Here is a 12957-nt window from a genome sequence, read left to right as displayed (position 1 = left end):
GAAGGTAATTCCAAAACATAATCAAGCAGTAATTCATTTGAGCAGTTTCTTATTTCCATGAAACAACGTCCAGAATTGAGCACTAGGTGAAGTCAGGGATTCTAGCAGAGGCCTGTAGTGTGGAAAGTCACCTCAAGAGTTTTTCTGTCCTACACCACAGAAGGTGCAGACAATACTAGTCATCACTGCAGAAGCAAAGAAGTAAGTGCTAGTAAAACTTAAGATATTGGGTAGTGAGTATAGTTACATTACCGTTATTTAGTTTAATAGTTACTAACAACTGAGAGAATAGTTGCAAGAGAGTCAGTTGTTGTTCCTCAAGTCTTGAAACACAGTTACTCAAGAGTATGGATTGGATCTCCTGCACAGAAGCAACAAACCTGTAACCGGAAGTGGACTGCGTTTGTTATATCCAGGTAGCGCAGCTGTGTTACTCGAGTTCTCTCACGTGAGAGAAGCTTGAGGGAGCAAAACCACTGACCCATTTTTTAGGAAGAATGAAGCTCATCCTAGAGTCCTATTCAAAAGGCTTGCCTACAATCCAGCATTACTCGAGCAAATAGCCTGACAGTATTCCACGCACTCAAATTCTAGCTTCACAGAACAGTTATTACACATGGCCCTCAAGCAGTAAGTCCCTATACACACAAGCTCAGTTTTCAAAGGTTGCTGCCAATCCCCCAGAGAGAAGCTACAAAGAACTCCATACACACACAAATATTTTTATTTTAATAAATACAGTTTTACAGGCTCAGGCTTTTTTTTTTAAATCACATATACAGAACAGAAAAATGCCTGACCAATTAACATGAATTAAACCACTAACGCTGGGAACAAATGCATGCCCTCTATCACACTGAAGACCTTAACTGAAAAGGGATTTCGTCAGCAGCATAGTAATTTACTTCTCATATTAAACAACTTGAAAGAGATGTGGCCAAAGCAAAGGGAGTGACCCTGAACGGACTGCTTGTCTTTATAGCTTGTCCTTTATAGCGCAAGGAAAGCCAAGAGCCAAATGCCTTCATTTTCTAGTGTCACTTCTGGGGGAGTATGCATGTCTTCACATCCTTTAAGCAATACATTCTAACCACAAGTAGAGAAGCTAAGCACAGCAGGTATGCAAAATTATTCCATTGAAGAACAGTTATTGGATGACAAGGTAATGTTATATTTCAAGATCTTAAGTTAGCAGATGCTTTTGCATCCCCCTCAGTATGGCAGTGGAACAGATCCCACCTTCTCTCATAGAGGTTTAGTCCAAGAATTTCCTGTTGGCATTAGCACCAAAGAGAGCCACTCTGATTTCTGGCATCATCTGTTGAGAAAGAGTACATCAGTTATATGCAATGGGCAAAACAATTGCTGTACATTCCTCATTTCAGGCACTGTGTGATAGCTAGGCTAGGCTTCAAAATTAGGAAGTCAATTCATCTGAGTTGTTCTGAAGCCTTTACCTGATCACTGATTGCCAGCTACTCTATAGACTTAGTTTGCCTATACTGCAGCATAAGAAAGAGATGCCCAAGCTCGTTTTTTCCACTAGGGTATAAATGGTCTCGGCTAAAGTTTCCAGCACCCAAGCTAGCTTCTGTAATTCAAGTTAGCCTCAGCATTTCAATGTCTTGACTGCAGTGTAGTCACAAGTCTTTCGGTATCATAATTTCTAGAGTTGTATGCTCATGCTTCATTCAAAAGGCATCACTCTGGGAAAAGTCATGTTTGCTGAGAGAAGCACGAACAGTAGGTAATTTGGTTCTTTCTGTTCAAAAATAACTTCTTACTTGCCATCCATGTTGAAATCTGATCCCACACACTACTGTGACAGTTAACATGTTGGAAGCACTAGGACTTAATTACCAGACAAAACTAGTTAATTATATCTTGTTCACCTTCTCTGTTAGAGAAACTTACCTGCTGGGCTACAAGGTCCAGCCGACTTTCCAGGGTATTGGAAACCTTAATTTTACCATCACTGTTATAGATTTCAACACCTCCAGCACTAGAAAGGGGAACAAAATAATATGTGAAATCCACGGTACATCTCAAAATCAGAATGTGGCAGAGAGTTTACCCCAAAATCAGTGCTGATAGAAAGTCAGATGCATAGGTAAGATTTTTATTTTAAAAAAAAACAAACTTTTTTCCCATCATGTCTTAATAGGAATCAGCAAAAAGTGATCCAGGGAAACAGCAGGGCAAAGCGTCTTTGGAGTTATCAGAGGCCACAGCTACATACAAGGGTCCTCATTAGCATGGCCTAAATGCAAGCACACTATGGAATTTGTCACTTCAAAACAGCTTCAGACTCTGTATTTTATAGACAGCTTTCAGATTTTGGAAAAATGAGGAAGCATGCTGAAAGTGTTGTTTGCTGGCCCATACATAAAGATCACTGACTATCAGAACATACAGCTTTGTGCCATGTTCTTTAACATACTCTACGGAAACAGAGCCTTGCAGACAGACACAAACCCCATCGGGTGATTATCCTGTAGCACCTTATGACTTAATTTGCTTCATCTTGAGACAGAAAGCATGGCTACCTCCATATTCTCTCTCTGTAAAAGACCAATAGTTAGTTAAGTTTCTCCCTACAGTTATTCTCTGCTTCAGTACTGTGAATCAAGCTGAAGGTTGCACAAAACTTTTATTGACATTTCCATTGAGACAGTGCTTGTCTGGAGGAAACTGCGGAGCCTGTGCTCCATTAACACAAAGAAGTGCCAAATTCCACTAGGACGGCAGCAGACACACTGTGGGGATATTCCATACATAATTTACTGAGATTGTGCTAGCAGGAGCTGTGGCTTGAAAAGTTGCATTAAGTTAGTGCTCTGTATAAAAGGCTCCCATTTTCCTTACATTTCTTCTGGCAGGAAGTTGTCTTGGTCAATGTGAACATCCACAGTACTTTTTGTGGCATTTTTGTAGATGGGAATGCTCTTCTGTACAGCAGTCTAGGATACAAGATAAACCTCCAGTTAACATGGACCAATTCTAATGCACCACTTGGGTTTGGTCACTCAATCACTTGTAGTATTAAAATGAAGGGATTGAGGCATCTTTTGTTTTGTTTTAAATTAAGAAAATGTATTTCAGTATGGCTTTTGAGCCAAAAACAATTATTATTCTTAATATTGCAGCAATGTCTAAAGTCTCCTAGGTAACATCCAAGCAAGCAAATGATCCCCAACTTGAAAAGCATACTTGTTCTCTTGCATTGTATCTGCAGCAGAAGTGCAGCAAGCAAAACTTGGTTTGGTTTCACACAGATGGGATCTGAGCAGCCAATATTTGCAGTCAGGTCCCGGCCTCTGAGAGCAGGATACTGTCAAACTATTCTAGTGTCTTACCTTAACCATAGGGAGATCCTGTTTCCTGCACCGAACAACTAGTCTGGGCTCAAGCAGCTGGTAGAATCCCTGCATGAGATAACCATTACAGTATCAGAAAGTCAACATTTTAATTGTCTTAGAATTATTTAACCCAAAGAAAGGAAAGGAGCTGATCAATTTGAAAACCCAAACCTGACAATACTAGCCTCTTTTATTTAGTTCTTTGCTTACAAGTTCACCTCATGCAGACATTCTGAGAGGACAGCACCAACATCTGGGAAAGATCCTACAACTCTGGATTATGTGTTTCTCTGTTAGCTTCAAGTTTGGAACAGAAGCGCAACGAAATGTATGTATCATAGGATTGAGTTGCCCAGACAATGTACACATAAACATAAGGATCATTGCTGTCTAAGTAGACTGAGCATGCAGCCAAGCTGACATTCTCCTATGCAGAAGACATGCAGTAGTTTCAGATGCTTGTTCTAATAACTCCTGCCTTGCAGTTCCTGTAGTAATACATAAGAATAGCATAAAATAGGTTTTGTTCCAGTTGGAAGGGACCTACAATGATCACCTAGTCCAATTGTGGGTACCAGTGAGTACAGATCCATCACTGGATCAAATATAACGAGCCAAGACAGACATGGCCAGCTTGCAAAAGTGAGACAGGTTTGTTTGATATACAGCAATACCAGGCCTAGGTGTGACAAAGAAACAACACTGAATTGGAAGCACAAGCTGGTGGGCAGCACTGTTAAGAAAACTCTGCCATCCAACTGCAGACAGGAGAGCTCGTGACTGGCTTCTGTGAGTTTATAGCAAAAGGACCCATCCATACCAGAAGGTGGCACTAGCGGTTGCACAACTGACCCTGGCCAATGCTTACTGGATTTTTAGCAGTTAATTTCTGGGGCTTGAGGATGGTATTTTAGCTAAGCAAAGCTTTGATTTCTGCCTCATACATCTGCCACAGACAGTTGCCATACTATAGTAAATTCGTAAAAGCCAGGACTTATAAGTCTCAAATGCCAAGAAGATTTTAAAAGCGGATAACTACTGACTTACAGGTTTGGAGAAACAACTTTTGCCAACGGTGCATTTTATCCAACTAATTACTAGAGAAGCTTAAAGTGTGCATCCTAAACGCGCACGTTACAGTGTATGTGCGTGCATCTGCAATTATTCTTATACTGAAACTGCTGCTTGATATACATTTTACACCTCAAAATAAGCTGCAGCCTTACCTGTACAGAATCCAAGATTGAAAGACATAGCGGAAGTGATGTTGAAAACTCAAAGATCACCCAGCAACATTTGATCTAGATTCCAATACAGCTGTAACCTCCAGTGGGTTATGTTTGCAGAAAGGGACCTAGGAGGATGGGGCTGTGATCATCTATTTGTTACAATTTAAATATTTACCTGTAGAACGAGCCCATCCAGCAGTGTCTGGTACCTGGCAGTATCCTTCACCACCTTGGCAAGTCTCTGCTTGGCCTCATTCAGCAAATCCTACATTCAGAAGAAATCAGATCAGCAAAGCCCATCTGTTTGGCATTTGGTTTCATGCCTACCAACTTTCTGTACTCCTATTATAGCTATCGCACCCTGCCAACACGTAAACGTACACTCCAGCTGGTGTTCATCCAAGCTAGACCTTCAACTCTGTGCATGGCACAATATCCTTTCCAAACAGTTCCCTTCTCCCTGCCCTGATCTGAACCCATCATAACCTGACAATAATTCCTTTTTCATGAAAAAGGGAGACCTCAGTAGTAAAAGATTAATATTTATAATATTAATTCGGACAAACTAAAATATTTTGTAAATCATTGCCTAATGTAAACTAAAGTTGTCCAAATAACTATTTTTTTCAGCTTTGTCGCCTAGCAAAGAAATCTAATCTATCTTTTTATCAAACAATATTCAGGTTAGATATTTTTTAATTGCAAGTAAATGCAAGTCAAAATTTAAAAGCAATAGCTTATTTTTCATTTGAAGTAGCTGATTTTAATTATCTTTATTCAACAAATCAGTATCAGATGAGACTGAATTTTTAAGAAACTTCAGTCAATTCAAACACAGCTCCTAGAACTGAACCATCATAATTCCTTCAGATAAAGAAACTGTATGATTTGCTATAAACCTTCCTTTATTGTCCTGCCTCATAACATGCAGTCCTCTTTTAAATGCTAACACATCAGTACTAGGATATCAGACTATGACAGTTTAACATCATGGTGAAACCTAGTTATACTGTCCACCCTAGAATAACACAGCATTTCTGGAACTGCTCATCTCTCTTGCTCATGAAAGTGGCCAAAAATCTGATAAGGGAAGAAAGAGCTAGCAGCATGTGACTTTCAATGTTTTAGAATGAGGAAGAGTGTTATGCATTACTCAGAAGCATGAGGTTGAGTCAGCTGATAAATGAGGAAGAGATTACCCAGCAGAGATTATCACAATTGAGTTAGCTCTTTAGCCACCCATCTTTCTCCTCTCTGTGAATACAATCTGAAGTTTGCAATGAGGTTTAAAGAACCAGTAACTGGTGATCTTCTGCTAACTCCCCTTTTTCATGGTAGCATCAACTTGAGCAACACTACCCAATTTTTTATTTTTGACTTCCACAGGTCTCACAGCTTTTCCAGTAGCTCAACAGCACCATCTAGCAGAATCTGAATGCTCAAACTGTTTCCGAGATGGGTGAGACATAATAGAAAACCTGCAAGCTGTATAATGAGCAGAATAACAAAACACTACACGTGGTGCAAGATGAACAGAGTAAGCCTGACCTAAAACTTAAATGTAGCCTGCTCTGACAAATGATCACTCACCCTATACATCAACACACAGACTGGTCACCTAGTAGAAGATGCAATCCTTTTCATATACTAGGGGCCACTAAAGGAGACAGAAAAACTTGGTTAGTAGTGTTTTAAGCCTCCTTGCTTGAGCCATGCCAGATTTAATGCATAAATGTTGCTTCAGGCAAACAGAACTTCAAAGTTCTACCATCCGTGCTCTTTAAAGAAAAAAGCTATTGTCCAAATGACAGATAAAACTGCTGCCTGCAGTGTTGCTGACAGAGAACTGTATTTCCCTAACAGAGTGGGTAATAGAAACTGTGAAAATAAGCTAAAGCAGACTACTGAAGCTTGACTAAATCCTTAATAACTTTTCAGAGCGGCTGGGAAAGCCATTTTTGTATGTTGAAGCAAATGTCACGCAATCAAAAATCATATTTTTCTTTAGAGAATGGTTAAGAACATTTCCTAACAGATGGTAGGAACAGAACCTCTGTGTCTTTACTACGGAGATACTCACTGCAATAAGGTCATCCCTTGCCTTGAGGACCTTCAGTCTTGCCTGATTCATCAGGTTGGACATCTGACTGCAAGTTGCATGATAAAGTTGAATCAATCCATCAGACTTTGACAGAAGAACTGCAACATTTAACTGCATACTTTAAAGATAATAATACTACAACATTTAATAAGAAAGTCTGTTCACCTGTTCGAATCTGTTTCTGAACTTGCACAAATTATTACAATGCAGAACTTCAGTAAAGACCCACCAAAACAAAACCTGACATGAACATTTGACCCAAAGTAACAGAGCAGGGTAGAGTTCTAGACGTTAACTACATAAAGAAATACAAAAGATTCTTTCACCACACAGTTATACTATTGTAGCTCACCTTTGATCATTTCTCCCCACAAAAAACTAGAAACTCAGAACTAAATATACTGGCTACAGTTTGCCTATTTGCCAGGGAAAAAGAGTTTTGTATAAAATTAGCAATAAAATGAGAGCTCAGGCTCTGCAGTCAGCCATCTAACCTAAGCAACTTACATTTTCTTCTGCTGTTCAATTTGTTTCTCCTTCTTTTCATAATACTCCATGATTTTCAGCCTCTGTGTCTGAACAAGGCGACCCTTCTCAATGTTGAATTCTTCTTCTGCCTATAGTAAAAATTAAATAACTGAAGTGGAAATTGATTCCATGGGCTGAAAAAAAACAGAATCAAAATGAAACAGCCGTGCTTTCAGAGCACATCATAGATAAGCTAGGATGATACAATTTATGGTTCCATATAAACAAAACATTTCAACCAGTATTCAAGTCAAAGGGAGTTCACGATGTGTTCTGCTGAACTAGAACCTTGCTAATTAAGATACAGCTTATTTTATCAATTGACTGACAGGCATTTCCTTGCACTATTCATTCTTCAGGCACAAAATTACCAAATTTCTATATTATATACTGTTAAGCAAAACTCATTTTATCTGACCTTGAGGTCTGATTTGTTTTTGTAGAATCGGTCTCTTTTCTGGCTACAAGAGATTCTATCTGAAACAAGCTACCCAGCCCTCAGTGTCCACAAACTTCACTACTTTAGGCAATTCTTAAACAAGGAGAGTGACAGTATAGCTATCACATTTTTTATAAAACCTAGCCAGACAGCATGTGAAAACACATGGCAACTTCTCCTATTTATACCTGAGATTCCAATTTCAACTTCTGACTTCTGTTTGCAGATCATCAGGAATGCCTGTTTTAGTATTGATTAAATATTTGTGTAGATCTAAATGTTTAAGGGAGATCAAATATTATTAGTAATACATATGCTGAGTCCAATACCAACAAGATATTTCAGTATTGGTATAATGCAGATTGTTAGGGTTGTAAGGCATCATTAATCCTTCTTTAGTAAACATCTATATTCAGCCATGAGGTTAACATTAAACTCAGTCTCTTGTGGCTTAACCTAAGAGAAGAATTCTGCAAGTAATTAAACTCATGCCTTAAATATAAATTTATGGTTTAGTTCCCCTGGATACCTACTAAATCGCATCTGCAATTGAGTCTGCAGGTGGTTACACAGGTTTAGGTACAGTTATGAACCTGCTTACAAATAAACTTTCACCAACACAATTGAACCAGCTTAACTTTCATCTTTTATCACTTTGGTACATGCACAAATGCTTGTGCAAGATTACTAGCATTATTGCTGTAATTTACTACTAATGTCTCTGCCTGACATGCTATGGAAGTCAAGCAAAAATTAAAATGAAAACTTCCGGTAATAGCTTGTTATGACAAACCTTAGCAGAATTCGTAATTATGCAGAGAACTCCTTTAATCCTCAGTGATGTCGTTATGTATAGGAGGTGGGGGAAGGTGTTCCACTTAATCCAGTCTATTCACATTACCACTCAGCTCTCCTGATTGCTTAAAAAAAATTAGTGAACTTGCATATAAATAAATTTATATTTAAGAACCACTAAGAAAACTCTGACCAAAAAATAGCTCCGACTTGTTTTGATTTGTCAAAAGCTAACAAACATTAACTTAATTTGGTAGCATAATTTTTTGCTATGTAATAACTAAAAGTGAAGCAAGTTATAGTTTACAAAAGTGTTCTAGGACTGCTGTGACTGCAACTATCAAAACAGGACATCAGATGCAGTTTTTCTTTTGCACTGACTGACATTGAAATTCCATTTTTACCTTTGCATCTATTTCTTCAGCCTTTTCATTGGCTTCCTGCTCAATGAAAGCCATCATATGCTTGATCTGTAAATGAGAGAGAAAAGAAAATATTTTCTGTTGGAAAGGACTTTGGTGAGAGTAAGTATGTATATATTCCTCATTTGTACAGTAGGCCCCTTCGTATCCATTTACTAACTCATAGAATGTTGTTTTTCAAAGAAATTAAATTGAACATACAGGTCAAAGAGTCAGTTCACCTTAACACAGATTACAAGAAAATTTTTTTTTTTTCTAAATTATTCTATATAATGCTGTTTTACTGGCTGTCATTAGAAGAATGTACTTTAGATATGCAACTATAATAAAAAACAAACCAAACAAAAAACAAACACCAAACCAACCAACCAACAAAACCCAAACCCCACCCCAACCTAAAAGAAAACTTGCATAAACATGAGGCTGGATATTTTCACTCTTCACTACTGAGAACACCTTTTTCCCACCCAGGATTAGTTTAAAAATACCACAAACAAGCCAAAACACCTCACACAGTAAAATCAAGGTAGTCTGTCTGTTATGAAATTCACATGAAATGCAGAAGATTAACATAGAGTCCCTGTTCTACAGCAGGCACAGATGGCATTTGAATGAACCTGGGTCTTCCACACTAGATGACCAGTGAAGCAAAGCAAAGGGCTACTGACCACTCTGGTCAGATCTGTACAACCATATGTTCTTTTAGACACCTGAGAAATCTTTCTTGAAAAAAAAGTAATAAAACCTGTGAAGACTTATGAGGTCATGAAAAAATATAGTTCAAGTCAAAAGGACTTTATAAAGTAGTTGCATATTAGTTTGGAGGAGCTGGGGAAGGAGAAAGCAGCACTGGTCTATCAAGACCACATCAACTGTATCACATGATGTGGTCTAAAGCCTGGTGTGTGAATATCTATATATATATATGATATATACTAATATATTCTACTTGAAGAACATTTCGGAAACCCCCTCAAAACACTACAAAGCACAGGTCCAACAGTTTAAAAACAAGGAAAGCAACTATACTGAGTTCTGCTTATTTATCTCATGCCTTTCTGTTACCAAGCCTAAGTTTAGGTTCACATTTGGGCAGACCGTAAGGACTCATGCCCAGCCAAACTTCAACTTTGAACAGGTATAAGCATTTCCAAAGGCAGATGGAGTGGACCATAAAAACCTACTGACTTTTTTTTTGCACTTAGTGATGAGACACATTTTGCAGATAATCCAGTATGAATAAACGTGCATAATAGAAAAGATTGTATTTATATAATCATGCTAAAATGAAATATTTTAAAGAGATAAGAAAGGTGCCAAAGTGAAAACCGAGCCAACATGAAGAATAGCACTATGACCCCATAGATGAAAAAACAGAAGTGAACTGGCAAGTGGAAGGTTTTTAAGCATGTGCAGTGGAAGAAGTGAACAATAATATCTACATCCTCAAAATCAAACCAGCAACTTTTCTTTTGGTTCCAGTTTGCAACACTGCCAAGTGCATGTCCAGCTACAGCATCAGTTTCCTACCTTGCTTGCCTGATTAGATGACTGGTTAAACAAAGTTTTAGATCTATCTGCATTTCAGAAAGGACAAGAGAGGCATATAAAATAAGGAAATAATTTTGCTGAATAGCCTATTGTTGAAGAAGACTAAGAACTTTTATATAGTGGTAGTAACCCTTGCATTACTAAGTCCCTTCTTCCAGTTTGGTTTGGTTTCTGAATTTTGGAAAAGTGCTTTAAACCGATATGGGTGTTCGTGAAACGTTCTCTGTGTAACAAAGAAGAATAAGATGGAAGCAAGCTGATATGGCATCCATTTCCCCATGTCTGATAAGACCGAACAGCACCATTTCCTCCAAAATCTGTTGTACTGAAATCTCTTTTTGCTTTTCACATAAATGAAAAAGAAATCCTAAGTGAGACTTCCACACTTATAAATAGGACACAAATACATAATTTTAAGTAAGAGATTAATTTTAAGTGAAGTTAACAACTTTAGCATAGTAGTTTCTCCTACAGAAAGGGAGGGCTTTTCCCATCAGTAGTAGCGTGAATCTCCGTTCCATGGGAAGTTCTAGATGTTAGACTAGCTTTAGCTAGAAGTGACTAACCAAATTAGGCAGAACAATCTATTAAACATCTTCGACAGAATAAAGCAAGTCTGTCAATGACAAAAATTCTTAGAGATGATTTTCAAAGTGGACATTATTGAAAGTGCCTGGGCAAGTAGTGAAGAGTTCAGAGGACCAGTTGGCAAGTTCATACTGGATTTATACATGTACAGAATCATCATGCCATCGGCAGCATTCTATTTTCCAGTTAACAGGATCACCCTAGGCTCAGGACTGTAAAACAGTGACAGGAAAGTCGCAGATGTGAAATGCTATTAGCATTACTTGTTTAGTATATGAACAGATCCTGAACTAACCTTTGAAGACTAGGTCCATGGTGGCTGAGCAAGACCACCCCACTGTCAGCTTTATTTCTATTTTCTTCATGGAAGAGGCAGGAAAAAGACAAAAAAATCTTTGCAGATGAAAGGCAAAAGAATGTAATGTTACAATCCACCTTTTGCAGAAAGACAACCTACTGATTTTACATTCAATGTGATGCTTCCTTGCCAAGAGACTATGTTTACTGAATGAGAAAGTGAGACACAAAGCACTTAAGATGCAAAGGACAAAGGGAACTTGGCTGATCTGCTCATCACATGTAGGAAACTCCACAGAAGACCAGTGCTGACTGGATCTGTGCAGTCTTTAACACAGCATGCCATTTTCAACCCAGCTCAAAGCAGCTTTTTTAGGCAAGGGCAGTATTTACTGTCAATAAGGACAAAGTGTCCTGCCTCAGGAGGAAGTGTCCACAGTCAGACTTCAGGGTTGTAAGTTTCCATTGCAAGAGACGCCCAGGTTGCACTACTCTACTTAGGATATAAGATTGGAAAAGGCATTTGAGAATGCTGAATAGCCTACCCAAATGCTAAGTAACAGCTGGTTAGGTGTAGTACAGCTATAAGAAAAAAAACAGAGATGGAAAGTCCTTAGAGAGCAACATCTAAAAAGACAGTACTTATATAGGGCAATATACTTGTCTGCCTTAAAGTACAATTAAATACCGTGGTAGCACGAAGGCTACTCATGATCTCTTTTGTTATAATCTGGCACAATATGTCATCAAAACGTTTCAACCAAGTTCCTCAATGGATGGGCGATGAATCCTGCCAGGGAAAAACTCCCTTTCTTGACAGACTGCTCTTTCCCACTAGGATTCCCAGAGAACACCTTCCCAACCCCCAAGCCCTCGCTTTCACAGGAGAGCACCACCGGTCCACCCGCAGAGCGGGAGACCCCATTCCACAACTAAAACGCGAATCAGCCGCAACTGGCTGCAGCCGCTTCTGCTCTTGTAGGGTTCGGAGCTGCCACCATCCCCCCCAGCTCCAACCGACCTTTCACCAGCCGGTGAGGGCTGGTTACTGACCCCCGCGGCTCAGGCACGCCTGAACCCCGCACCTCGCACGGCTTCGGGGCAAGGAAGCCACCGGGAAGCTACCGCCCCGGCCCAGCCCTCGGCGCCCCTCTCCTCACGCTGCATCCACCCCGTCAGCTCACCCCCGCCCCCGGCCCAGCGCGGCAGAGGGCAGCGCGGAGAGGGCCGACCGGGCAGGTTCCGGGGCCCCGGCCGTACCTGCTTCTGGACGTCGGCATCGCTGAGCGCCATGGCGGCGGCGGCAGAGCTCGAAGGACGGCGGTTAGGGCCGGCGGCGGCGGCGAGTGGAATCAAATCCGGTTCGGGTCACAGCTGGTGGTGGTGCTGCTGCCGCTGTGTCACGCCGCCCCGCCCACCGGAGCCTCCGGGCCAATAGAAACGTGAGCTCTGAGTGGCGTCACGAGGGCTGGTGCTTGCGGACGGCTGGCTGCCATCTTGTAGTCGGGGACGCCCCGCGGCTGGGGCGGGGCCGCGCCGCGCCACCTCCCCTGCCGGGGCAGATCCACCCTCCGCGAGCACGGGCGGCGGCTGATCCCGGAGCTGTGCCGGGTGCGGCAGCCGGGCCCGCTCGGCTCCCCCGGCCTGC

At 40.5% G+C, this 12957-nt stretch overlaps 1 protein-coding gene across 1 annotated transcript; it reads right to left on the bottom strand.

Annotated features, from left to right (window-relative positions):
* Window positions 1-702: 702 nt before the first annotated feature.
* On the bottom strand, window positions 703-12723 carry ATP6V1E1 (ATPase H+ transporting V1 subunit E1). Its single transcript, XM_075115679.1, has 9 exons — window positions 12570-12723; window positions 8856-8921; window positions 7197-7306; window positions 6669-6735; window positions 4764-4853; window positions 3357-3425; window positions 2866-2960; window positions 1915-2002; window positions 703-1318 (listed from the first exon to the last, which is right to left on the bottom strand). The coding sequence occupies exons 1-9, from the start codon at window positions 12600-12602 to the stop codon at window positions 1256-1258; spliced, it is 681 nt and encodes a 226-aa protein (XP_074971780.1). The 5' UTR covers window positions 12603-12723; the 3' UTR covers window positions 703-1255.
* Window positions 12724-12957: the final 234 nt, after the last annotated feature.

Source organism: Phalacrocorax aristotelis, chromosome 1 (genome assembly GCF_949628215.1).
Source record: "Phalacrocorax aristotelis chromosome 1, bGulAri2.1, whole genome shotgun sequence".
Lineage (NCBI taxonomy): Eukaryota > Metazoa > Chordata > Aves > Suliformes > Phalacrocoracidae > Phalacrocorax > Phalacrocorax aristotelis.
The sequence above is the reverse complement of the archived record's forward strand: the minus strand, read 5'-3'. Positions and strand labels throughout refer to the sequence as shown.